General features: G+C 41.4%; 1 protein-coding gene across 2 annotated transcripts in view; it reads right to left on the bottom strand.

The window, feature by feature from the left end:
• Nucleotides 3890–27792, bottom strand: part of STON1 (stonin 1) — a 59179-nt gene continuing 35276 nt past the window's right edge. For both annotated transcript variants that reach the window (XM_018055208.1, XM_018055209.1), the window contains 3 exons: nt 22590–24554; nt 9157–9359; nt 3890–6917 (listed from right to left, as the gene is read on the bottom strand). In XM_018055208.1, coding sequence (XP_017910697.1) covers nt 6843–6917; nt 9157–9359; nt 22590–24507 — 2196 coding nt within the window. In that variant the 5' untranslated portion in view covers nt 24508–24554 and the 3' untranslated portion in view covers nt 3890–6842. The remainder of the gene's footprint in view (nt 6918–9156; nt 9360–22589; nt 24555–27792) is intronic.

Below are 27792 nucleotides of genomic sequence, written 5' to 3'. Positions count from 1 at the left end.
TTCCAAGCCCAGCCTTCTGTCCTTCCTTATACATCCAATTGTTACTTACTGTCTCTATCTGAATGTCTAACAGGCATCTCAGAGTTAACACATACAAACCCTAATTTCTGATCTTTCTCCCCAAACTTTCTCCTACAACAGTCTTCCCCTTCTCCATAAAACACAGATCCATCTTACAGCTGCTCAGGCCAAAATTCTGGGAGTCATTTTTGGTTCTCTTCTTTCTCACTTGGGGAATTTGACCCAACCCATCAGCAAACACTATTACCTGTATCTCAAACATGTTCTGAGTCCAACCGTTTTTCATTTCCCATCACAACTCAGAGTCACCTTTTCTTCTCACCTGGGTTACTGCAGAACCTCCTAACCGTTCTGCTCTGCCACTGCTCTGCTTCTGTGTCCACGGAACCATCTGAACACGCACCTCAGTTCATGTCACTCGTCTGCACAAAACCTCCTAGTGGTTTGCATTTCACTCAGAATAAAATTCAAAGTCCTTCCCATAACCCACAAAGCCTTACTGATTTGCTTTCCCTCACCTACCCACAGTCTCTCTGATTCCTCCCCCCACCATCCTCTTTGCTCACTCTGCCCTGGCCACATCATAGCCACCTGCCTCCTTGGTGTTCCTCTGATAGTTAAGTACACCTTGACACTAGGAGTTCCCTCTGTTGGATACACTCTTCTCGCTTCTTTCAGGTCTGCTAGAATGTCAACTCATCAGACAGGACCTTCCTGACCAACCTATCTGAAAGGGCATTCTCCGCTACTCGGCTGGTTTTTATTTCCTACATAGCAACAATCACAGCCTGCTATCAATTTATTGTCTGACTTCCCTATTATATATCCTCTACAAGAACAAGAATTTACAGTTTTTATTACTGTTTATCCCCAGTGCCTAGAAAAATGCAGTTACCTAGTAGAAATGCAATAAACATTAGAATCGGCAAGACAACTAATGGGAGACATGGCCACACAGCATTTCGAAGTGATTCAAAGTCACCACTTACGGCACCCAATGTCTTAAACAAGCCTTCTGCACTTCAGGGTGTGGAAGACAGCTTTGGGAAGGCCTCATGTGTTTAACCACATTCATAGACCTACTCATGCTCCACAACTTTTAGAAATACATTGTTCCAACAGGCTTTATAAGGGAATGATATCATCCACGCAGAAAGATTTCTGAGAGAAAGACGGAACCCATCTTAAAAGACAATGCTCATGCCTAATTTTGGATGGCTGAACAAGGTAAAGGCTTGAGTCGAGGTGGCATGGAATACTCTCCTGAAAGCAAATATGTGTTTGTCCTTCCCTCAGAACCTGAAAGTACAATTCTGGGCTGGAGCTCTTTAGCAATCACATCAATCTTGATACATGTACCTGAAAGCTCAGAAGCCAAACATGATGGATTCATTATAATATGTTACACATTTTTTTAAAGTAAGCAGATTTAGAGTTTATTAATTCTCATTTTTAAAAAGTTTTCTTCAAATGTGTTAAGAAAGAAGACTTTTTTTGTCTCCTTGGTACTTAGAAATGTTTAGTGATAAGTATGGTACTTAAATTTTCAGGATGTGTAAAATTGTATTCAACAGCATTTTTAGACAGACATTAAGAATACTTTATAAAGTGTTTGTCTATTGCATTAATTTTAATCATACTCCACCGGATTCACAACGCTTTGAAATGCTTTACAAAATGGCCCCAGGATCTTTTATTAATCATAATATATACAAACACCACCAAATCAAAATACTGTTTCTCATTCTGGCTAGCAGCTCTTGCCTGAGAGCGCCCTCTTCTGTTTCAAGAGTATACCACAACTTATATTACAAAGAACTCACAGCAATTCTAGAGTACAAAAATGGGCTTTTCAGGAAAATGTCGACACACGTAATCGTGTTATTTAAATGTGCTATCCTCCCACCTGAGGTTTTCACACCTTTTCTGGAACAGATAGGTGTGGTGAAGATGAGGGAAATGCTGCAGTCTCTGAAGTGTAACTGTGATTTGTACTTCTTCCCTAGGCAGTCCCATAGAAATGAACTTTAATCTATTAAAACATGGGGCAACTGATCTAATCCATTTTCCTTACAGACAGGGCATGATTTTAAGGCATTGTATCACCTGGAGCTTTAACCTAAGGTATTTTTTGTAACTCATCCATTTGCTTTCTGACTACCAATTCTATCTTGCTTTAAAAATTGACAAATTCACATTTAGATGCCAGTTCCAAGTAGGAACTCATTAACATAATTATAAGAAAATCTTATTTCATATAAACTGGGGAAACATGCAGGTAATTAGGTTTAGGACCATGAAATTGCCACCAAGAAAGGTTACATATTGTCAGCGTCATATGGTTCAATCAAATACACCCAGCCCTTCCTTCAGGACTCTAGGTAAGGGCAAAAAATGGTCTTGGGAGTGGAGAAACTGCTGAGAATGGGGAGGGGCTGGGGCAGATGCAAGAAAAAGCACTGGAAACACTATATAACTACGCAGAGAAGGCAGGAGAGTCTAGGTGGAGTTGAAACAAAACAGGAAAGAAATGATTGATGGAATCTGAGAAATTCTGTTACAAATATGATCAGTTTATATCACTGAATCTTTTTGTTGTTCCTGTGGAACAAGAGTCAAGCCCTGTTAATTCCGGGAGTGGCTAAAACAGTTCCCAATGATCCAGCCTCTACGAAGGTTTATTTCCTGATGCAATTTTGAAATTTAACTGCAATAGCTAGATAAAAATTGAATTTCAACACAGGCAGCTTGCTCATACAAAGAGCAGGTGGAGAGCTTCTTAGGTTGGTTTTCATTAGAGCTAATTTATCTTCGTATCTTTAATACCCCCTAAACATACAACTTACCTGAAACAGATTGGATAAAATAGTTTGAATAAATACACTGGATAAAAATATTGGATAAAATTGGATAAATAGATTGGATAAAAATAGTTTTCTACACTTAAAAAATCACTTTGAAAGCACATCATTTCTCTAATACTAGTTGCCAAAGTTTGAAAATTGCTTAGAATTCTCCTGTGGACAAAGTTCATCCAGTTATTGGGAAAAATTGTGAAAGACTTTGTAAAGTGTCCTAACTAGTTCATTTATCCAGATTATCGACAGATTCCATTGCCCCAACTCTGCAAGTTTTAGAAAACTGACAATAACATGTATCATCCTTGCCCATACAAATTAACTGTGTGGGAGTAGAGGAAATTATTACTAATTTCGCCCTATGGACCAATCCATTCTGCATCAGTTTGTAAATTCATTTCAGAATTCCTTATTTCCTGTACATGTCTCTGCTCTTTTGAATTCTCCTTAGAGCCACTTGTAACAAACATCTTAACAAGTTCCCTCATTAGTTAATGAGTTAAGTAAAACTTGGGCACACACTCATATCATTTCTTCATGAGAATAATGATTATATCCTCTTTCAAAAATAATTCTTTTAACATCATAAATTGTACTTTGATGGTGATATTTTTCCAGGATGTGCCAAAACACCATGGACACTAACTCCCTCATAGTGAAGCAGTATACATTTGTCTGGGAGCTTCCCAGTTGGCTCAGCAGGAAAGAATTCACCTGCCAATGCAGGAAAGGGGACATGGGTTCAATTGCTAGGTCGGAAAGATCCCCTGAAGAAGGAAGGGGCAACCCACTCCAGTATTCCTGCCTGGAGAATCCCATGGACAGGGAAGCCTGGCAGACTACAGTCCACGAGGTAGCAAAGAGTTGTACATAACTGAGCATATACACATGTAAGCACGCATTTGCCTGACAGTGTCAATTGTTTAAGGTTATTGAAATGGATTTCATACATTAAAAAAAACAGCCCCAGACCTTACAAAAGAAGATATAAGTCCATTGCATATCAAGAATCATTTGAAATACATCTTTAATTTTTAAAAAATCAATATGCAATCTACAAAATACTTTGTTACATGATTATTAAGGCTCAATATGTTTTGTATTTGTATTGATGACATAAAATCATATTTTGAGTAAGATATAATAATACTTAGTCATTATTAAGGAAGGCCTCCTGACTGAATTTATAAGAGAAAAAGAGCTATATCAAAACACAAACCCAGAATGAAGGGAATTAAAACCCTACAATTACCTAACACAGAAATCAGGTCAAAATGCCAGCCTTTATTTATGTTAAGAAGGGCTTTTTTTTTTTTTTCATTCTTTTTAAATGGATAAACTATTTCTAGTCCCATTAAAAAAAAAAAAAGGAAATGTCCTTAAATTCAGATCTGTACAACTGATCAGGTAACCATCAAGCCATGAACTCATTTACAGAGTTAATATGATCCTTTGACTGGTAAGGTAACTAGACCAGACCAATTAGAGCAGAGCAACCCATCCCAAACTGGCTGAAGTCTGCCATTCAGTAAATTAAACAAAGGACCCCTAATGGGTCAAACTCATAAAGCATTGATCTAAATAAATTACCTAAATTAAAATTCTAGTAAGGAGTAGTTCCTCCTTCATTCACTTCCTTCCTCCCTTCCTGACCTTAAAAGAAAGAGTTTTTGTCATTGTTGTTTTGAAGATCATCATTTACTTTCTGGAAAAGGAGATTCTACTTTTTAATTTGTAAGTCTAAGTGGACGCTACCTGATTTGTCACTTAAAGCACCAAGATCACATCTGACCTTCTGCCACAGCTCAGGTCAGAAGTACTGTATTAAAAATTCTCTCCACCCAACAGAGAATGTTAATTTAATGCTAAGCAATGAATATTTAAGGACCCTAATAGATGCGCAAATGAACAATTATGCTGCAGAACCCTGCTGTTCCTACCAACACCCTCTGCATTGCCACAAAAACTCAACTTGGGCTTCAGTCAGCTTTTTGTTATTATTTTCAGCACTGAATCCTGAGATGTGTCTGAAGGCCGGAGGGCTGGTGAATAAACGACTCCAGCAGTGAGGTGCTGGCACATGCTGGCAACCTGGGAAGCCTGAGGGGTGATTAATTGGACCCTATGCTGAAATTACTTTGAGGTGTAAATATTCATTAAGTTCATCCGAATTAGACTCTGAGTTCTTTATGGGCAGGATGCCATAAAACAGATCTGAAAGGACCAGCAGTAATTAACTCAGTTACCGTCCCTAGGACCATGGAGCAGCACCAAGTTCAGCCTGCCTCCATATTTGCTCTCAGCAGACTGAAGTCATTCCAGAATGTGCCACACCAGGTGAGTCAGGATGGTAGGATCTTTTTTTATATGATGTACACATAGATTTGCTCTCGTATATATCTATAGCGAGTCTCAAGCATATGATATTAGGAGCAACATGTCAAGTGAAGTTAAAAAGAGCAACACCAATTCATTTTAACAGTCAACTTTTGCATTCTTTGCCTTCACAGGAAAATAATGAAAAGCAGTAAATCTGCTGATTGATACAAACCATCATAAATGTTCGTTTTAATTTGCATTTTGAACAGATTAAAATGAATGTAATATAACATTAAATAAAACGTATGAGGGCCAACAGATAATGCTGTTTGGAAGAATACTGTCGTATCAGTTTTGACTCAAAACAGATCTGGTAAATAGAGAAAAATATCTCCTAATCATATTTAAGGATCAACATAAATTGAAGGTGTATTCATATCATGTTTTTTTTCCATGTTTTTCCTACTAAAAAAATATCTAGAACATAGATTTCCTAAATTTAAAAGTCTGACTTTTCACTATAAACACTTAAAGGAAGTTATAAACAGAATCATAACTGCTAATGCCACTGACTTTTCATTAAAAAAAAACAAACATTTATCTGACTTTGAAAAATAGAAATATCACTCGTTAGAAATGTAGACAAAATAGTATCTTTCAGTTTCCTCATCTCTTAAAGAGAATCACTCTAAACTAAGCAGAATTAGCATAAATAGCATGATAGCAGGGTTAGCATAAAATAATGATGATTCAGACTTCTACTTAAGAGAGGCTTGTGTTAATTACAAATAATACTTTATCAAAATACATTCTTAGAGTCTACACTTTTGAGAAGCAACATTCATGGACTATAAAAATTCATCTTTAACATACATTAATATTTTAACTAGAGTCCATACTAGGATTTCATTCTGAAAGGAATCTCTCTAAGCAAAAGGCAGTATGTCTCAGTGACTTGTACTAAAATACGCATAGTAACAGAACTAGCGTCTTTGCCGCACATAACAGCATACAAATACATTTTGAAAATAATAATACCACAAGGGAAAGAGAGGTACCAAATACAGCTGATGATTACTCACCAATGTGATAACAAGACAGGAAGATAAATAATTCAGAATCAGAGATAGTTCCACATCTCCATTTTAGCCTGTGGTTTCCACATCAGTCTACAATAACCACGTTTCAGAGAAGAGCAAGAGGGAAAATTAAGCACTTTGGTTTACGTCTCCTTCAACTGCCTTCTCCTCTAGCATAGGTGCTAACTTAATAAGAAGAGATGGGGCTGGAGGATAATAAACATGGCATCAATCCAGAGTGGGAAACAATCAGCCACCGAGTAATAAAAATTAAAAATGCTTTGGCCAGTGGCTGTGAGGTCACACACTGGAGAAGAGTGCCTTTGAGCTCTACTAGGAAATAAAAACATCACAAAAATTCAAGACACATTTTAGATCAAACCCCTGGGGCACAAACATATCAAAAGCATAAAGGATAGATGGTTCGCTTGCAGGTCTAAACTTCCCTAAACACAGCCAGCGGATCCGTCATTTCCACTATACAGTAGTAGCAGGACTTTGTGCGGTTTCTGTGAATTATGCATTTATCTGCAAAGTGGGTCATCATCACTGACTCTTGCTACTCCTACTGAGTTACACAGTCACCAGCTTTATCCGGGTCTTCTCCATCAATTTTAATCCACTTCTTTTCTATTTCAACCTGTTGCACAAAAGCAAAACAGGAGGAAGCATTAACGACTGCAACACGGCATAACACTTCAGTTCTGGTTTGTAAACCAGCAAGCACTGTAGCCACTTCACCCTCTGCACACAAACACAGCCCCTGCACCCTGCCATGCCCATTCCCAGGCTCCCCTTCTGGACAACAAGTCTCCTAAATCCTTCTTCTAGGGTCAAATCTTGAAGAGGACAAAGTCTCTTCTCAGTCAAACACAGGTGTACACAGAATACACATACTGATAAGACATTTACAAATCTAGCTAGTCTTTCGATCAGTTATATCCCCCAAGTATCATACATCCAGCTTTGGGCCTCCCTGAGATTCAGAGTACACCCAAAATCATCTCTCTAACTAAAAGAAACTAGTTTACAATAGTAATCCATCTGGGGCAAACCATCCACCTGTCCCTCAACTTTGTCTCACCCTTTCAAACATAATCTCCTCACAGAGTCCCTCCGGGACCACTCTAGATAAGGAAGCCCTCCATCCCTCTCTATGCTGTGATCTTCTTTTATTCTCTTCTTAGAATTTGTCAATACTTGAAATCATGGTACTTTTTACTGATTATTTTTTGTTCTGTCACTAAAAGGTAGGCTTTATGAGGACAGGAACTTCACCTTTGTGTCTCAGCATCTACAGCAGCAGATGACACTTTGAAATTGCTCAATAAATATTAATTAAATGGAAGATAACATTTTTAAACCGACTGCAATTAAAGCTAAAGAGACTTTGGTACACAATTCTGAGCGGTCCTCTTCCTTCTGTCTTGGAGGGACGCACAGGACAGCACCCACGCATCACTGGTTTTACCAATACAAAAAACGTGTGAAATTGGCGCATCCCAGGAATGGCAGATGGTATGAAGTCTCCATGCGCACTTCACACCCATTTCAGTCACACATGACACTTAGCTGCCTAGTGTTATAGGTCAGCTTCCCCAAGAAGCAGATGCTGAGATGGAGACTGGGGTGCAGAGAGCTTGCTGTGGAGAGCTCCTGGGGTCAACACCTGACTGACACAGAAAGGGGAGGGGAGAGAAAGGGAGAAGGAGGGGAGGGAGGCAAGGGGAGGGAAAGGGGAAGGGATGGGGCAGAACAGGGAGAGACGCTGGGCTACAAAGCAGTCACAGTAAAGGTTTCAGCCAATCCCCAGAGAGGGATGAAGCTAGGATGGCCCTCAGGGTTACTGCAGCTTGAGGGAGAAGGGTGTTTAGAGCCCGGGCCACCAGCCATTGGACACAGGCTGCCCCAGGAAGGGGGCGTGACCTGGGGAGTGGCACGTGCATCATCCAGGGCAGTTCCCAGCTGCTGAATCAGCCCTTCCGTCTTGAAGGGACGCACAGGACAGCACCCACTCGTCACTGGTTTTACCAATACAAAAGACATTACTGGACCCGAACACACAGGATTCGGAACAGAAGGTCCAAAATAAAGAAAAATTCAGACTTAGGTTACTATATTACAGAACCGCTAGTTGGTGCTAATGATATCATGTAATAACACCATTTCCAGATACTATGGGAAATGCGACAGAGGTTATTTCTATGTCTACTAACTTTGAAGCTGAGAAAGAAAAGCAAGCTTAGGAACAAGTGCAAGTGTACATCACTCTCTAATTCTAACGGCTCCAGAATGCAGACGAGCTGATGGTGAACGTTTAAAATTGCAGTGACACAGTACCTCAGCGTCTCCCCAAACAGTGCACCACAGAACACTATTACAGAAGATACTGACAGGTGCTTTACAGGAGACAAGGTTCCACAATTGGCAAGCAGGGAGAGACTGAGCTAAGTTTAGTAAGTTTCTTTTCTGCAGGACTTCCTTGTTCAACATTAAATGGACAGCATTCCCCAACTGATTTTTTTCTTAGATCATTATATGGGACATATGTCCCATAGAACACATCTAGGGAAATGTTATTCTGACAAAACCTTTATTACAAATATGCTTCTGAAATGTGAACTTATTTTGAATGCCCTGTTTTTCATTGAGATCTGAGTTAAGTACATGGCACTGTCTTCAGGTTCCTAATGTTCTCTAGAACTGAGGGGAAGAACTAGGCTCACTGGTGACCATCAAGTTTCCAAAACTGAGCTCTTTTCTAGGTCTAATACATGCATACACATGACGTTACTTAAGAAGGCAAGGCAAGGATCTAAAGCCAAATCAGGTCACAGCTTTGAAAGTCCCATCCTAACACCAGGGGCTTTGGGATGTACCTGGATGTTGTAGCAAGCCCGATGATGAATGTGTTTCTGTGGCTGGACATCACTCTCCACCCCCAGAGACCTGACCTCTGTCCTTGAAGCAGTGGTGTCAAGGATCCCAAACTGAACAGTAGCAAATGGATACCAATCGGAGGGAATTTCTTGGTCTGATCCAAGTTCTAGTTTGTAAGACAAACAATGGGGATGATCAGGACCTTGAAGAAAAAAAAATCAAAAGGTCAGTCAAAGCGTTTCAATGGGCAGTGCACATTTCTCATGAGTGTAAAAGGCACGCATCTCTCTCTTTAATACACATTTCCATTAGCACTCTGGCTGTGAATTCCACTAAATTACATATCTTCAAAATTCACAATCTTGCACTAATTGGGGAGGGGGGGAATCTAAATGCAATTTTTAAGTACTAGCTTTAAAGTAAGTACAATTTATCATTATATAGTTACATATGTTAACTCCCAAAATGTTTTCAAGTAGAACTGGGCTGTTTCTTTTTTCAAAAAGAAAGTTAAATATTTCATTTAATTATTCAAATAAAGCAATAACCAACAACAGTGACAAAAAATTCAGGGTTATATCAAGTTCATACGTACAAAAAAAGATCTTCATGACCCAGATATTCACGATGGTGTGATCACTCATCTAGAGCCAGACATCCTGGAATGTGAAGTCAAATGGGCCTTAGAAAGCATCACTATGAACAAAGCTAGTGGAGATGATGGAATTCCAGTGGAGCTATTTCAAATCCTGAAAGATGATGCTGTGAAAGTGCTGCACTCAATATGCCAGCAAATTCGGAAAACTCAGCAGTGGCCGCAGGACTAGAAAAAGTCAGTTTTCATTCCAATCCCAAAGAAAGGCAATGCCAAAGAATGCTCAAACTATCACACGATTGCATTCACCTCACACGCTAGTAAAGTAATGCTCAAAATTCTCCAAGTCAGGCTTTAGCAATACGTGAACCGTGAACTTCCAGATGTTCAAGCTGGTTTTCAAAAAACCAGAGATCAAATTGCCAACATCCGCTGGGTCACTGAAAAAGCTAGAGTTCCAGAAAAACATCTATTTCTGCTTTATTGACTATGCCAAAGCCTTTGACTGTGTGGATCACAATAAACTGGAAAATTCTGAAAGAGATGGGAATACCAGACCACCTGACCTGCCTCTTGAGAAACCTATATGCAGGTCAGGAAGCAACAGTTAGAACTGGACATGGAACAACAGACTGGTTCCAAACAGGAAAAGGAGTACATCAAGGCTGTATAATGTCACCCTGCTTATTTAACTTCTATGCAGAGTACATCATGAGAAACACTGGGCTGGATGAAACACAAGCTGGAATCAAGATTGCCGGGAGAAATATCAATAACCTCAGATATGCAGATGACATCATCCTTATGGCAGAAAGTGAAGAGGAACTAAAGAGCCTCTTGATGAAAGTGAAAGAGGAGAGTGAAAAAGTTGGTTTAAAACTCAGCATTCAGAAAAATAAGATCATGGCATCCAGTCCCACCACTTCAAGGCAAATAGATTGGGAAACAGTGGAAACAGTGTCAGACTTTATTTTGGGGGGCTAAAAAATCACTGCAAATGGTGATTGCAGCCATGAAATTAAAAGACGCTTACTCCTTGGAAGGAAAGTTATGACCAACCTAGATAGCATGTTGAAAAGCAGAGACATTACTTTGCCAACAAAGGTCCGTCTAGTCAAGGCTATGGTTTTTCCTGAGGTCATGTATGGATGTGAGAGTTGGACTGTGGAGAAAGCTGAGCACCGAAGAATTGATGCTTTTGAACTGTGGTGTTGGAGAAGACTCTTCAGAGTTCCTTGGACTGCAAAGAGATCCAACCAGTCCATTCTGAAGGAGATCAACCCTAGGATTTCTTTGGAAAGACTGATGTTGAAGCTGAAACTCCAATACTCTGGCCACCTGATGCGAAGAGCTGACTCATTTGAAAAGACCCTGATGCTGGGAAAGATTGAAGGCAGGAGAAGAAAGGGACGACAGAAGATAAGATGGCTGGATGGCATCACGGACTCGATGGTCGTGAGTCTGAGTGAACTCTGGGAGTTGGTGATGGACAGGGAGGCCTTGCGTGCTGTGATTCATGGGGTCACAAAGAGTCGGACATGACTGAGTCACTGAACTGAACATATGTGAGTGCCTTCCATTGAGTGATTCTAATTCATAAAAATAGAATAAGAGAAGTGTGCTAAGTTTTTCAAATTAAAGGATAAGTATTTAAATTAAGCATCATTGTTGGGCTACAATAGACATAAAAGTGAAAAGTGAAGTCGCTCAGTCGTGTCCGACTCTTTGTGACCCCATGGACTGTAGCCTACCAGGCTTCTCTGTCCATGGGATTCTCCAGGCAAGAATACTGGAGTGGGTTACCATTTCCTTCTCCAGGGGATCTTTCCGACCCTGGGATCGAACCCGGGTCTCCTGCATTGGAGGCAGACGCTTTAACCTCTGAGCCACCAGGGAAGCACAATGCACATAAAACGTATTTAAAAAGAAAGCTTTCTCTAAGTAGACTAAGATCTTATAATTCTTAATTTTTTTCATTTTCTTACCCTTCTATTTATTGATAATACAAAGAAAATTTCAGAGTAAATTAAGTCACTTTATAAATTATGGTTTTTTTAAAGTTCAACTTAGTGAATTTTTTCTTGCATTTCAGAAAAGATTATAAGCCAAGGATTCTTTTTTTTAGTGAGACATTAATTTTGAGTACATTAATTCCCACTTACCCTCCTCAAAGCTTTGACTGGAACAAATGTACAGTGTGGAGATGGGCATACTGACTTTCAATGTTTCCATGTAATATTTTTCTTCACTTAAGTTTGCTTTGCCATGTATTGAGCATCTACTCTATACCAAACTAGACTCTGCCAGACCTTAGATATCAGATTTACACAAAAACTTTTTAAGAGGGGTTATATACTGTGTGTTTATGTATGTGTGTTACAGCGAAGTTAAAAGTATTTTCAATGTAATCACTGCAGTAACTCTATAAATGTTCCATGATTCTGCTCCATCAGTCCACAGTGTCTGCATATTCCATGTAGCTGTGTGTGCTAAGTCGCTCTAGTCATGTCCGACTCTGTGTGATCCTATGGACAGTAGCCCACCAGGCTCCTCTGCCCATGAGGTTCTCCAGGCAAGAATACTAGAGTGCATTCCCATTTCCTCCTCCAAGGGATCTACCCTTGTGGCATATTCCATCTACATATTCCTTGTAGCTATCTTTACTTATGCAAGAGATAATAATAATTTCAAAAGCCAGATTAAATTACTATACCACTGATATGACCAAGAAAGAACATTTCTATCAAAAGATAGCTTTAGGCACAAAAACAAGAATTTAAAGGATTTCACTTAATTCTTAAAAGATAAATTGCCTTTAATGCCTTACAACCTGCTTCTTATAGACTAGTGGAACTGTAAGGCTATAAAATCCCTTGAGACATCACCCATCAACAGATGCTGATTAGCGTCTCCACCACTCACTTGTAGGGCAAGACAACAGCGGCCCCAGGGTTGCTTTACACTACCCAGATCACTGTAGTCAAGTGACAACTTTATTAACACACACACACAGCCCCCCAGGGGAGAGTCCACAATCCATTAGCTTTTCTAGCCTTCTGTCCACAGGATACAGTCAAGTTTATTTAAACTTAATTCAGGCACTCTTCAGTCCTTTATGGCATGGTGGTTACGCACATAAACATTGGACTCCGGAAGCCGGGGATCAGATCCCAGCTCTGCTACTTGAAAGATGTGTGAGACCCTTCACAAGTTATTTGATCGCTGCGAGCCTCAGTTTCCCATCTGAAAATGGGTGTGATGATGGTTAACAGTATGAACCTTATGGGGTTGCTGTGAGGACTGAGCAAGCCAGCTGGCATACACAGCGTAGAGCCGGAGTACACTAGGTATTTAGTCACTCAGTCGTGTCCAGCTCTTTGTGACCCCATGGACTGTAGCCCGCCAGGCTCCTCTATCCATGGGATTCTCCAGGCAAGAATACCGGTGTGGGTTGCCATGCCCTCCTCCAGGGGATCTTCCCAACCCAGGGATCGAAACCAGGTTTCTGCATTGCAGGCGGATTCTTAACCGTCTTGAGAGTTGCACTGTTAGAAGTGAAAAGTGCTATTCGATTATAAATTCAATATTATCATTTAATGACTGTAATTCTGCTAATGAAAGGACTGTGAATTCTACACTTTTAGAGCTGAAAATAATACTAAAGATGATCTAATCTGACACTCACATTTTAAAGAAAAATTCTTTTGGAATTTTGAAATTAAAATAATCCAACTTTAAGACCAAAATAGACTCCAAAAATAGGTTTAGGAAAAAAACCTTTCTATCCACTTTTCTTAAAAAAAAAAAAAAAAAGGTTAAAAGATAAAGAACATTTTTCTGACATATATTTTCTTGGCTTTTAAAACTCTACAATGTTTAGTAACTCACACTCCCTTTGAACTTTGATATCCATAAAGAAAAGTATCATGTCTATCCTTAGAGCAAGTCTGGCACATTTGGAGCTAAAAGGCTATTTGTGGAATTTACAAGTGAATAACTAAAAGAGGAAAATCATGTTCTTTATCTCAGTACTGACCACCAGGGGGCACTCTCAGGCTTTGGTAATTAGTCTCTCACCACCTTCTAAGGACTATGCATGCAAATGACAAAATCTATTTAGGTCTAGTAGATACCCAGTCCTTCTTGAACCAAAATATTGTACATCTGAAACTGAACTGGTGAGAACTGGAGGGAATGAATAGTAGGAGGGTGACACCAGTGGAGGAGGAGAGAAAAACCAATGTACTGAAGAGACAGCAAAGAAAAAAATAATAGCAGGATATATTTTAAAACTGGTAAAACCAGGAGAGTGGAGATAGACATGTTAATTGACCCTCCACCATTCTCACCTCTCTCTCTAATCTTATGCTACCATACGCTGCACTTTGCTGGAGCAGCTGTGAAGAGATACCCCATGCCCAAGGTAAGAGAAACCCAAGTAAGAAAGTAGGTGTTGCAAGAGGGCATCAGAGGGCAGACACACTGAAACCATACTCACAGAAAACTAGTCAATCTAATCACACTAGGACTACAGCCTTGTCTAACTCAACGAAGCTAAGCCATGCCCATGGGGCCACCCAAGACGGGCAGGTCATGGTGGAGAGGTCTGACAGGATGTGGTCCACTGGAGAAAGGAATGGCAAACCACTTCAGTATTCTTGCCTTGAGAACCCCATGAACAGTAGGAAAAGACAAAATGATAGGATACTGAAAGGGGAACTCCCCAGGTCAGTAGGTGCCCAATATGCTACTGGAGATCAGTGGAGAAATAACTCCAGAAAGAATGAAGGGATGGAGCCAAAGCAAAAACAATACCCAGCTGTGGATGTGACTGGTGATAGAAGCAAGGTCCGATGCTGTAAAGAGCAATACTGCATAGGAACCTGGAATGTCAGGTCCATGAATCAAGGCAAACTGGAAGTGGTCAAACAGGAGATGGCAAGAGTGAACGTCGACATTCTAGGAATCAGCGAACTAAAATGGACTGGAATGGGTGAATTTAACTCAGATGACCATTATATCTACTCCTGCGGGCAGGAATCACGCTGAAGAAATGGAGTAGCCATCATGGTCAACAAAAGAGTCTGAAAAAACAACAGAATGATCTCTGTTCATTTCCAAGGCAAACCATTCAGGATCACAGTATTCCAAGTCTATGTCCCAACCAGTAACACTGAAGAAGCTGAAGTTGAATGGTTCCATGAAGACCTACAAGACCTTTTAGAATAATACACAAAAAAGATATCCTTTTCATTATAGGGGACTGGAATGCAAAAGTAGGAAGTCAAGAAACACCTGGAATAACAGGCAAATTTGGCCTTGGAATACAGAATGAAGCAGGGCAAAGACGAATAGAGTTTTGCCAAGAAAATGCACTGTTCATAGCAAACACCCTCTTCCAACAACACAAGAGAAGACTCTACACATGGACATTACCAGATGGTCAACACCAAAATCAGATTTATTATATTCTTTGCAGCCAAAGATGGAGAAGCTCTATATAGTCAACAAAAACAAGACCAGAAGCTGGCTCAGATCATGAACTCCTTATTGCCAAATTCAGACTTAAACTGAAGAAAGTAGGGAAAACCGCTAGATCATTCAGGTATGACCTAAATCAAATCCCTTATGATTATACAGTGGAAGTGAGAAATAGATTTAAGGGACTAGATCTGATAGATAGAGTGCCTGATGAATTATGGATGGAGGCTAGTGACACTGTACAGGAGACAGGGATCAAGACCATCCCCATGGAAAAGAAATGCAAAAAAGCAAAATGGCTGTCTGGGGAGGCCTTACAAATAGCTATGAAAAGAAGAGAAATGAAAAGCAAAGGAGAAAAGGAAAGATATAAGCATCTGAATGTAGAGTTCCAAAGAACAGCAAGAAGAGATAAGAAAGCCTTCCTCAGTGATTAATGCAAAGAAATAGAGGAAAACAACAGAATGGGAAAGACTAGAGATCTCTTCAAGAAAATTAGAGATACCAAGGGAACATCTCATGCAAAGATGGGCTTGATAAAGGACAGAAATGGTATGGAGCTAACAGAAGCAGAAGACATTAAGAAGGGGTGGCAAGAATACACAGAAGAACTGTACAAAAAAGATCTTCACGACCCAGATAATCACGATGATATAATCACTCACCTAGAGCCAGACATCCTAGAATGTGAAGTCAAGTGGGCCTTAGGAAGCATCACTACGAACAAAGCTAGTGGAGGTGATGGAATTCCAGTGGAGCTATTTCAAATCCTAAAAGATGATGCTGTGAAAGTGCTGCACTCAATATGCCAGCAAATTTGGAAAACTCAGCAGTGGCCACAGGACTGGAAAAGGTCAGTTTTCATTCCAATCCCAAAAAAAGGCAATGCCAAAGAATGCTCAAACTACCGCACAATTGCACTCATCTCACCCACTAGTAAAGTAATGCTCAAAATCCTCCAAGCCAGGCTTCAGCAATACATGAACCATGAACTTCCAGATGTTCAAGCTGGTTTTAGAAAAGGCAGAGGAACCAGAGATCAAATTGCCAACATCCGCTGGATCATGGAAAAAGCAAGAGAGTTCCAGAAAAACATCTATTCCTGCTGTATTGACTATGCCAAAGCCTTTGACTGTGTGGATCACAACAAACTGTGGAAAATTCTTAAAGAGATGGGAATACCAGACCACCTGACCTGCCTCTTGAGAAATCTGTATGCAGGTCAGGAAGCAACAGTTAGAACTGGACATGGAACAACAGACTGGTTCCAAATAGGAAAAGGAGTACATCAAGGCTATATACTGTCACCCTGCTTATTTAACTTCTATGCAGAGTGCATCATGAGAAACGCTGGGCTGGAAGAAGCACAAGCTGGAATCAGGATTGCTGGGAGAAATATCAATAACTTCAGATATGCAGATGACACCACCCTTATGGCAGAAAGTGAAGAGGAACTAAAAAGCCTCTTGATGAAAGTGAAAGTGGAGAGTGAAAAAGTTGGCTTAAAGCTCAACATTCAAAAAACGAAGATCATGGCATCTGGTCCCATCACTTCATGGCAAATAGATGGGGAAACAGTGGAAACAGTGTCAGACTTTATTTTTCTGGGCTCCAAACTCATTGCAGATGGTGACTGCAGCCGTGAAATTAAAAGACACTTACTCCTTGGAAGGAAAGTTATGACCAACCTAGATAGCATGTTGAAAAGCATAGATATTACTTTGCCAACTAAGGTCCGTCTAGTCAAGGCTATGGTTTTTCCTGTGGTCATGTATAGATGTTGAGAGTTGGACTGTGAAGAAAGTTGAGCGCCAAAGAATTGATGCTTTTGAGCTGTGGTGTTGGAGAAGACTCTTGAGAGTCCCTTGGACTGCAAGGAGATCCAACCGGTCCATTCCGAAGGAGATCAGCCCTGGGATTTCTTTGGAAGGAATGATGCTAAAGCTGAAACTCCAGTACTTTGGACACCTCATGTGAAGAGTTGACTCATTGGAAAAGACTCTGATGCTGGGACAGACTGGGGGCAGGAGAAGGGGACGACAGAGGATGAGATGGCTGGATGGCATCACTGACTCGATGGACGTCGGTCTGGGTGAACTCCAGGAGTTGGTGATGGACATGGAGGCCTGGCGTGCTGCGATTCACAGGGTCGCAGAGTCGGACACGACTGAGCAACTGAACTGAACTGACATATGCGCCCTCTGTGGCTAACGAGTGTTTTCCTGTCCTCATTCTCTCTCCCTACTTCCTCCGTTTTCCCCTCTCTCCCTCCTCGTCTTTATCCACCGCCTTCTCCTCCTTCTCTTTGTCTTTTCCACCCCTAGCAAATCCTGTGCTCGAGCAAAGTCCTCTGTTGTCATTCACACCTTAGCCTGAATGAACGATCTGGGGCCAGCCTTTGTTTAGTGAAAGGCTCGCTCACTGTTAAAGTCATATTAAGCAATGGCATGATGGCAGAAAAGATAGTTAAGGAGGCAACATCCCACCTCCCCTAAAATCACATGAGTGATTTCACCAACAGGAAAGGTCAATACTGATCTCACAAATCCCCAAGAAAGGGGCATTTTTTGTTTGTTTGTTTGTTTTTCATGAGTACAAGTACTTCATATCGTCTTTTTAGTTTCCATGTTTCTAAATTTTTTTTCTTCTAACAGTGTAGGTTTTTCAGAAGCTAGCTTGAAAGGGTAACGTTTTAAAGAACTTCTATAAAATCCTCTCTTCTCTAAATACCCAGGTGATTTTTAAAATCATATAGAAACATCAAGATGCATTCTAACTCCCTGCTCCTCTGCATGAGGCCCATGGCCAGCAGCCCTGGCATCGCTGGAGCATGTGTGGGAGACACAGTATGGGGAGACCCACCTGCCGAATCAGAGTCCACATTCTAACAAGGCGATTCATGTGCATGCCAACACTTGAGAAGCACTGCCTCAGGATAAAGACTTCCTCTCTACCCTAGCCTTACTCTATGCTTCTCAAGAAAAAAGTGGCAGAAAGCCTCTTACTCTTTGCATTTCCACCCCTTACCAGCCCTGTGGTGAAGCCTCGGTGACTAGTCCACATGCCCCCAGAAGTGTCCAGCCCCAGCCTGGCTCAGAGCTCCCCCTTCCCCCAGACCCCACTGGTCACAGCTTCACTGCCTTCTCAGTGGGCCTCCTCTTGGTGCACAGGCCTGATCTGAATGAAGCAGCTTTGATCCCAAGGGATTTATTTGGTCAGTGAGTTCTCACTATGTAGTTGGCTGGAATGCTTGTAAAACATCTTTCTGCATGAGCCTGGTGCTAAGACAGTCCTCCACAAGAATTCCCAAAGGCCAGGACCAAGTCCAGCGAGCCTCTCTGGGAATGCATTCTTTTAATGGTCCTCAGTGAGCGCAACTGCTGGTAAATGCAAATGGGAGGGTAGTAAGGGAGCTCTAGAAGACACAGGATGCACAGAGCAGGGAGGACTGGTGCCTAGGAGGCCAGGACAGTTCTCCCAGGAGAGGTACCAGGCCAGCGGCGTGGAGAGCCTCTCACAAGCACCCATACCTGGGCCTCAGGCCTGCAGTCTGCTTGGTGGGGATGAGACCTATATGTGGTATTTTAAATATTAAAGCTCTAATGATTCTAAACTCTAACATGGAGCCAGGGCTGGAAACAGATATTAAAAGGAGTGAGGAGAGGCTATCTTAGCTAATGGCACCACTGCCCATCTTTTCGTAAAAGCCAGAGGCCCTGACCTCCTCCCAGCCCCTCCCTTCTCCGTGAGCCCACAGACCGCCCGTCACTGTCTCGGGCTCACCCTTCACCTCTGCCTCAGTTCTCCCACTGCCCCCTCCCCCGTCTCATTCAGTCCCTCTCCCTCCTACCAGCCTCCCGTTACTTTAATCTACTTCTGAATCTCTCCTCCACGATGTACGCCTGACTTTCTAAAACAAAGCAGAATTCTGTCACAAATGTGCCTGAAAACATTCCAGAGGCCCTGTTGACAATCTCCACACCCCACAGCGTGGCTCACAACACTTTTCGCATCCTGGTTTCCTCTCCAACTCTCCCCTCAGTCCTGAAACTCAGGTAGGATCCCCCATCGACACGCCTGAGTTTCTGCTGTTTCTGTCTTGATGGAATCTCACTGATTCTCACAGGCCAAGCTGAAGCATCCCCTCTCCAGCAGAGCCTTCCCTACCCGTCCCCGTCCCCCTGCAATGATCACCCCTTCCTCTGGGGTCCCCATCAGGTACGTCGGTACATGCCTGCAATAGAAGAGAGCACAGCGCCATTGTGCCTTTGGATAGCTGCTTCCGCGTCTGCCTCACCCGTCAGACATCTGTTTCTGGACAGCAGGGAATATGTTTGTATCTGTGTCCCCCGAGCACCCAGCACAGAGTCTGTACCTACAGGAAATTTCGTGGGTGTTGGTGGAATAGATGCATGAATGAGAGAGCCCTCTCACCAAATTCTTGTTGAATGGATCAATTACCTATACCATTAATTCTGAGAAAATGCAGTATTCTGAACAGGATCACTTTTACAAGAAGCTTTATATATGTTGTTCCCCTTCTAAAATCAGAAAAGGATGCATGGGTTCTCAGTTTGAAAAAGAAGTGTGCTTGCCCCAGTGGGTCTAGGCTGCACCAAGACAGAGCAGCTGGAGTGGGCTCCCTGCACACCTTGCTCCCTGACCTCAGCCAGACAAGCCAGCAGGCTGAACCCTCAGAGGCGTAATCATTCTCCACATCTGTGCAAAAGCTACACCTGACCTTGTTCCGGGTCCAGTGACCATCTCTAGGACTAAAGGAGAACTGCAGGAGTCGGGTTATCACCCAGACCTCAGGAAACATCTCTGGACCGAGGAGATTACAGTCAGCATTCCAGCCTGCCTCCCCCTCTTTCCCTTTGTGTTTAGCAAAATAAAACTCACAAATAACTTTGAGAGTAGATCCCTTGGAACCACATACTCAAAACCTCACATTTGTTTCCCTGGGAGGAAGATAATCTGAGAATAGTTTTAACTTGTTCCTCCAGCAATGTTATCAAGAAGTCAGGAAACAGTCCCTAAATGGATTCTATCATGGAAGACAACCCCATCACGTTAGAGTTGACCAGGAGGTGCCCGTAGAGGGCACCTGTGAGCATACTACCCCATCACTGCCTCTCCCTGCCTGGGCTCTCCTGGCTATTCCTTGGAACTAGGAGGTAACTACGAACTACTGCGAGTCCAGAGAACACTGTGGAGGGGAACTGGGCATAAAAGGAGAAGAGCAAGTTCTGTCAGAAAGGGCTACTGAGCAGGGGCTTCCCTTCAGCACAGGGGCCTGGGCTTGTCAGCCACCAGCTGTGTCTCTCACCTGCCGGGCCTTGTCCGTAACTCAAGCTGCAATTAGTTGAGAGATGTTCAGCCAGAAAACTGCAGGGTACAGACAAGATGGCACGCTTCCCCTAAGGTCCACTGTAGTCTGTGGCTTCTTCTTCCTACCCCAGAACATTGCAAGACCTGCAGAGCAGTGTCCCTCCACTCAGGCTACACATGAGGTTCACCTGGGCCCCTACCCAAGACATTCTGATTTAACTGGCATAGAGTAGAGCCTGAATGGGCTTCCCTTGAGGCTCAGTGGTAAAGAATCCTCCTGCCAATGCAGGAGACATGGGTTTGATCCCTGGGTGGGGAATATTCCCTGGAGGAGGAAATGGCAACCCACTCCAGTATGCTTGCCTGGGAAATCACATGGACAGAGGAGCCTGGCAGTACAGCTTTGCAGTCCATGGGATTGCAAAGAGTCACACATAACTGAGCATAGCAGAGCAGGCTACTCTAACAGATAGCCAGTTTTGAAAAACATTGCTGGAGGTCTACCCCAAATAAAAATGCTTCCTCTGAAGTCTACAGTGTGAAGGTTTGTTTTAATGAAACTAAATTTCCCTGAAGGACTAGTCCAGCTGAGAGCTAGTTGAAAGTAGGAAACAATCTTACTTCTCTTGAGCCCCAGCACCTGATGAGGCACTTGGAATACAAAAAGTGCTCAATAAAGGTTTGCTTAAATGATGAATGCATCAACTCAAAAGCTCCAAACCTGCCCCCAACTTAGCTCCAAAGCCCAGTGTTCTGCTAGAAATAACTGAACTAAAACAGCGAGCAGCCCTAATTTCAAATTTTGCTTTTTTGCTTTATGATGTTACACCCACACTAACTTACTGCGCCTGCGTGCTAAGTCGCTTCAGTCATATCCGACTCCATGCGACCCTATGGACTGTAGCTGGCCATGCTCCTCTGTTCAAGAGATTCTCCAGGCAAGAATACTGGAGTGAGTTGCCATGCTCTCCTCCAGGGAATCTTCCCAACCCAGAGATCAAACCCAGACCTCTTATGTCTTCTGCACTGGCAGGTGGGTTCTTTACCACTGGTGCCACCTGGGAAGCCCCCACTAACTTACTACTTTAAAATAAATGCAATGCTATAAGTGTCTGTTCAAATGTCTAAACTTCTAGATTCACTGTTTTCTTTGCAAAATTAAAAAAGTAACTGTTCCAATGCTTAATTAAAATTCAAACAACCTGTCAAGATGGTCAAATTGGTCAGCAAAAGAAATTAACTTGGGTAAAGATAAAAGGCAGTCTTATTTCAAGGTAAAAGTGAAACTGAAAGTCACTAAGTCATATTGACTCTGCGACTCCATGGACTGACTATACAGTCCATGGAATTCTCCAAGCCAGAATACTGGAGTGGGAGCCTTTCCTCCTCCAAGGGATCTTCCCAACCCAGGGAACGAACCCAGGTCTCCCACATTGCAGGCGAATTCTTTACCAGCTAAGCCACAAGGGAAGCCAAAGAATACTGGAGTGGGTTAGCCTATCTCTTCTCCAGCAGATCTTCCCGACCCAAGAATCAAATCGGGGTCTCCTGCTTTGCAGGAGGATTCTTTACCAACTGAGCTATCACTTGAAACAAGGAGGAAGTCTTCGTACTGGCTGAGAATATAAAACGTTCAAGTATATTCAAGGATGACAGATCCTAAAAAATTAACTAGGAATCTAAGCTATATGAACAATAATTTTAATATCTGAGGTTGATGTAAAGATGTTCAACTAGAAATTTTCCCTCAGTATCACTATCCATAATAAAATCCTAGCTTCGGATAGTAGTTCTTACACTATTAAAAAAAAATTCAGTTAAACTTATCTGGTAGAAATAGGTATAAAGGGATAAAATAAGTCAGTTGTTTGACTAAACGTTCCATCTCCCACCCACTGATGTAATAAGCATGGCCTTAGCTGACCGACATTATCATCTGCCTCAGTCTGGTTTCAACCCAAGGAGGAGGGTGAAAACATTTAAGAGATTTCATACGAAAACCAGCTTAGCGTGTTGAATATTTACTTGAATTTTTATCAGGAAGCCGGTCTATCTTCCATACCACAGCCCGGTAGGCACTCTCATATTTTGCGGACCCCACTGTGACCTGTATGACAGGTTCAGATTCAAGTTCGTGTAAACTCCCCAGACACGCCCGGCGGTTCATTTTGGCTTTCAGGGACTTCTGCCTCTGGAGGTTCATGGTCCAGAGGGCCTTGATCCACTGAGACGGGACAGGAAAGTGTATCATTACGTTGTCACAGGACCTCAAGGAACCGGCCTGGGATGGTCTCTGGACCACCGGGGCCATGTTGACGAAGGCCTGAAGCTCCACATACGCCCCCTGGACAACCACTAGCGACTTCAGGGAAAAGGGAAGATCTTCCCCGCTGTGTGAAGTTTTGAAGCGCATCAGCTCAAACCTGCAGGCATCCAGAGGTACAAACTTAATGATTCTCGATTGCTCAAATTCTTCTGCTTTCACACACTTATGAAAATGACAGTCAAGAATATCAATCCCCTTCTTTTCTGGATCTTTCTCAAAATAGCGTTCATTTCGCTTCTGTAGCTCATGGTCATTCAAGGTTAAAAAGCATTCAGTGTTGCCATTCAGAAAGCAGAGGCAAGAAATTTGAGTTATCACAGCGCTTTCAACCAACTTTCCTTCTTTAGTGATTTTACCCCAAAAGTTGTCCACAATTTCCAGGAAAATTTCTTGCTCCTCATAGTTCTTCTTTGGTTTTGAAACAGCTGGCAGCTGTATCAGCTCCTCCTCCACAGTGGTCAGAAAGGCGAGGAAGTCGTGGTACTCTGTGGACCCCAACTTCAGCATTTGTTCGACGTCTGGTTCATGAACTACTTCTGTCTTAGAATGGTATTTCCTTTTTTCTGTGTAAGACACATGTTCAATCTTCACAGTATGGATTTTTCCTGCCACACTAAAGTTCTCAACTTTGGGTTCAGAAAGCCTGCAGTATGGATCGAGCTGTAACTCTTTAAACGGTTTTTCTAACCCCTTCTCATAATACATTTGCAAAATTCCTCCAGGTAAGACTTTTAGAAAAATTGGCCCCCACTGACGAGAAGACATCATGTTCTTCTTCTCCGGAATTCTCATCATGAAAGGCCATCCAGCTTTCGGCTGACTCCTGAAGAGCATGTGGGGGACAAAGGAAGAGGCAGGGTCTTCCGCATACAGACGCTGCACAGACAAATTTGCAAATGAGTCTTGGTTCTCAGCTGATTGGAGATATTCAAGCTTCTCACAGATGTAGCTGAGTGAACACTGATTTAAGCCTTTTTGATCCACAGGCACCTCTTTGTCTCTTGATGGGAAGATCTTTCTGCTTCCTGGAGGGTCAAAGGTGAGCTGGGAAGCACTGCCTTCATCTTTCCAAAACGGACTTGAGAAGGCACAGTCTTCCCGAAAATACTGAAATTGGGGAGTATCACTCTGGAACCCTTCAGCCTGGTGAGGGCTCACTTCATCTGCAAGACCCACTTTGGAGGCTGGATGTATACACGAGTGGTCGCTGGGTAAGGAAGCTTGGGAGAAACAGGTTGGCTTAGTAGCCAGTGAGGAAGAACCTGTTGCTGTTATAGATGGACTGCTTGAAGATGATTCTGGAATAGGATAAAGCACATGAGTCCCTGCTTTGGGGATGCCAGGAAAACCTGGGAAGTCTTTGGTAGGTGTAGAAAGAGGAGAGTTACTTGGAGGTCCCGGACTGAAGTAAAAGTCTACGATGGGAGAGGAGAGAGGGGTGCTGCTGGTAGAGGAAGATCCACTGGGAAATTCCTTAGGGCCAGAAAGGTTCAGTTTAAGTCCATTTGGCCGACAAATGCCTTGATTCTCCAGAGGGAAATTCTTTGACTTTTGAGAAGACTGAAAAGTGGGGTCGTCATCAAATGTGACCCAGCTGCCTGGGTTCGTGGAACACATCTTTGGGATCAGACTGTGGTCTTGCCAATGAATCAGATATGTTGTCTCTGTTAAAGGAGAAAGAGAAAATAATATAAAATGAGGGGGAACAAAATTCAAGTTACTAGAGGTCTTCATTCTGAGAAATACTTGGATTTTAAAATATCCAGATTTATAGATTAACTGAGTTTAAAGAAATGCTTGAAACAGTAAGTTTGATGGCTGAATGGATTAAAAAGAAACAAGATCTAAATGTACATTGTTTATAAGAGACCCACTTTAGATTTAAAAAATACAGAGGCTGAAAGTGAAAAGACAGAAAAAGATATTCTATGGAAATAGGGACCAAAAGAGAGCAGAGGTGGCCATACTAATAGGACAGAATAGACTTTAGCTCAAAAACTGTCACAAAAGCCAAAAAAGGGCATTATATAATGAAAGAAAGGTCAGCTCCCCAGGAAGATCTTACAAGTACATATAAACCCAACATCAACACACCCAAATATATGAAGCAAACATCAAAAAACTGACGGGAGAAAAAGACAGCGACACAATAACAGTAACAGATTTCAATGCTTCCATTTCGATAATGGACAGAGCAACCAGACGGAAGAGCAACAGAGAAACAGAGGACTTGAACAACACTAGACCAAATGAACCTGTCAGACACATACAAAATAGTCCACACAATAGCATCAGAATGCACCATCTTCTCAAGCACACACATAACATTCTTCAGAAGAGATCAGTTAGTGTACAAAAAGTCTCAACAAATTTAAAAAGATTGAAACCATATCAAGTATCTTTTCCAATCACAACAGAATGAAACTGGAAAAAAAAAAACTGGAAAATTCACAAGCAAGTAGAAATTAAGCAACACACTTTGAACAATCAAGAAGTCAAAGAAGAAACTGAAAAGGAAATTAGAAAATATCATAAGACAAACAAAAATGAAAATACAACATACCAAAACTTATGGGATGCACCAAAACCAGTACCAAGAGGGGAGTTTACTCTGCCTATCAGTGCAAGAGATGCGAGAGACCCAGGTTCAGTCCCTGGGTCAGGAAGATCTCCTGGAGTAGGAAGTGCAAGAGTGTTTAATGATAAACACTTACATTTTAAAAGAAAAGTGAAAGTAACAGTTGCTCAGTTTTGTCTGACTCTTTGTGACCCCATGAACTGTACTCCGCCAGGGTCCTCTGTTCACGGAATTCTCCAGGCAAGAATACTGGAGTGGGTAGCCATTCCCTTCTCCAAGGATTAAAAAGAAGAAAAATCTCAATAAATAACATGTTATATCTCAAGAAACTGAAAAAGAAAACAAACTAAGTCCAAAGTTAGCAGAAGAAAGGAAAGAATAAATGTTAGAGCAGAAATAAATGAAACCGGGAACAAAAGATTTTTAAAAATCAATGAACCAATTTTTTTTAAAAGATCAGCATTGACAAACGTTTAATTAGACTGAGAAAAAAAGAGAAAATAATCAAATTAGAAATCAAAGAGAAAAAAATAGATATAGGTAAAACTGAATTACTTTGCTGTACATCTGAAACTAACATTGTTAATCAACTATACTCCAAAAATAATTTTTTTAAAATGTTAATCAATCAAAGAGGAGACATCACAGAAATAAAAACTTATTATAAGGGACTGTGTGTGTGTGTGCTCAGTCGTGTCCCACTCTGCAATCCCATGGACTGTAGCCCACCAGGCTCCCCTGTCCATGTAATTTTCCAGGCAAGAATACTGGAGCGGGTTGCCATTTCCTCCTCCAGGAGATCTTCCTGACCCGGGACTGAACCTGGGTCTCTCGCATCTCTTGCACTGGTAGGCAGTCTTTACCACTGAGCCACCTGGGAAGTCCCTATAAGGCACTACTATTATGAACAATTACATGCCAACAAATTGGATAACCTAGAAGAACTGGGTAAATTCCTAGAAACATTCATCTACTAAGACTGAATCATAAAGAAATAGAAAATATGAACAGCCTATAATTAGCACAGAATTGAAACAGTAGTCAAAACCTCCCCCTAAAAGTAAAGCTCAGACACAGATGGCTTCACTTAAGAATTCTACCATTTAAAGAATTAGCAGCAACCCTTCTCAAACTCTTCCAAAAACTGAAGATGAGGGAAGACTTCCAAAATCACTTTATGAGGCCAGCATTACTCTTATACCAAAGTCAAAGATACTATAAGTAAACTAGAAGCCAAAAAAATCCTCAACAGAATACCAGCAAACCGAATTAAATAGCAGGTTAAAAGGATCATACACCATTATCAAGTGGGATTTATCCCTGGGAAGCAAGAATAGTTCAACAAATGAAAATCAATCAATATGATATACCATATTAACAGGACAAAGAATGAATATCATATGATCATCTCAGGAGATGCAGAAAAAGCATTTTACAAAACTCAATATCTTTTCATAGTAAGAAATCACTTAATAAACTAGGAGTTGAAGGAAATTACCTCCACATAATAAAGGCCACAAATGAAAAGCCCATGACTAATATATTCAATGGGAAAAAAACTAAGTTTTTCCTCTAATGTTAGAAACAAAGCAAGAATGTCCACTCTTAACACTTCTATTCAGCACAGAACTAGAACCCCTAACCAGAGCAATCAGGCAAAAAAAAGAAATAAAAGGCATCCAAATCAGAAAGCAAAGAGATGCACTGTGTCTGTTTGTAGATGTTATGACCTTACATGTAGAAAACTCTAAAGAGTACATTCACACACATACACACACAAACTTAGAATAAATGAATTCAGCAAAGTTGCAGGATACAAAAGCAACATACAAAATCAGCTGCATTTCCATACACAATTAACAACCCAAAAATAAAACTGATGAAAATAGTTTCATTTACAACATCATAAAAAAACTTTAGGAATAAATTTAAAGCGGCAAAAGACTTGTACACTGAAATCTACAAAGCATTATTGCAGGAAGAAACTAAAGAGACTCAAATAAATAGAAAGACTCCCCATGTTCATAGAGCAGAAGGTTTAATATTAAGATGTCCATACCATCCAAGTGACCTACGGATTTAATGCAAAATCCCAATGACCTTTTTTGCAGAAATTTAAAAAAGAAAAGCAATCATAAAGTTTGTATGGAATCTCAAAGGCCTTTGAATAGCCCAAACAATCTTGAGAAAGAAAAACAAAGTTGAAGGCTCCACACCTCTTGACATCAAAACATAAAAAGCTTTGGTAATCAAAACAGTATGGTACTGGTATAAAACCCAACAGACCAACAGAACCAAATATAAAGCTCCCAAGTAAACTGATA

Source organism: Capra hircus, chromosome 11 (assembly GCF_001704415.2).
Source record: "Capra hircus breed San Clemente chromosome 11, ASM170441v1, whole genome shotgun sequence".
Lineage (NCBI taxonomy): Eukaryota > Metazoa > Chordata > Mammalia > Artiodactyla > Bovidae > Capra > Capra hircus.
This window is presented reverse-complemented; position numbering and strand designations above follow the sequence as displayed.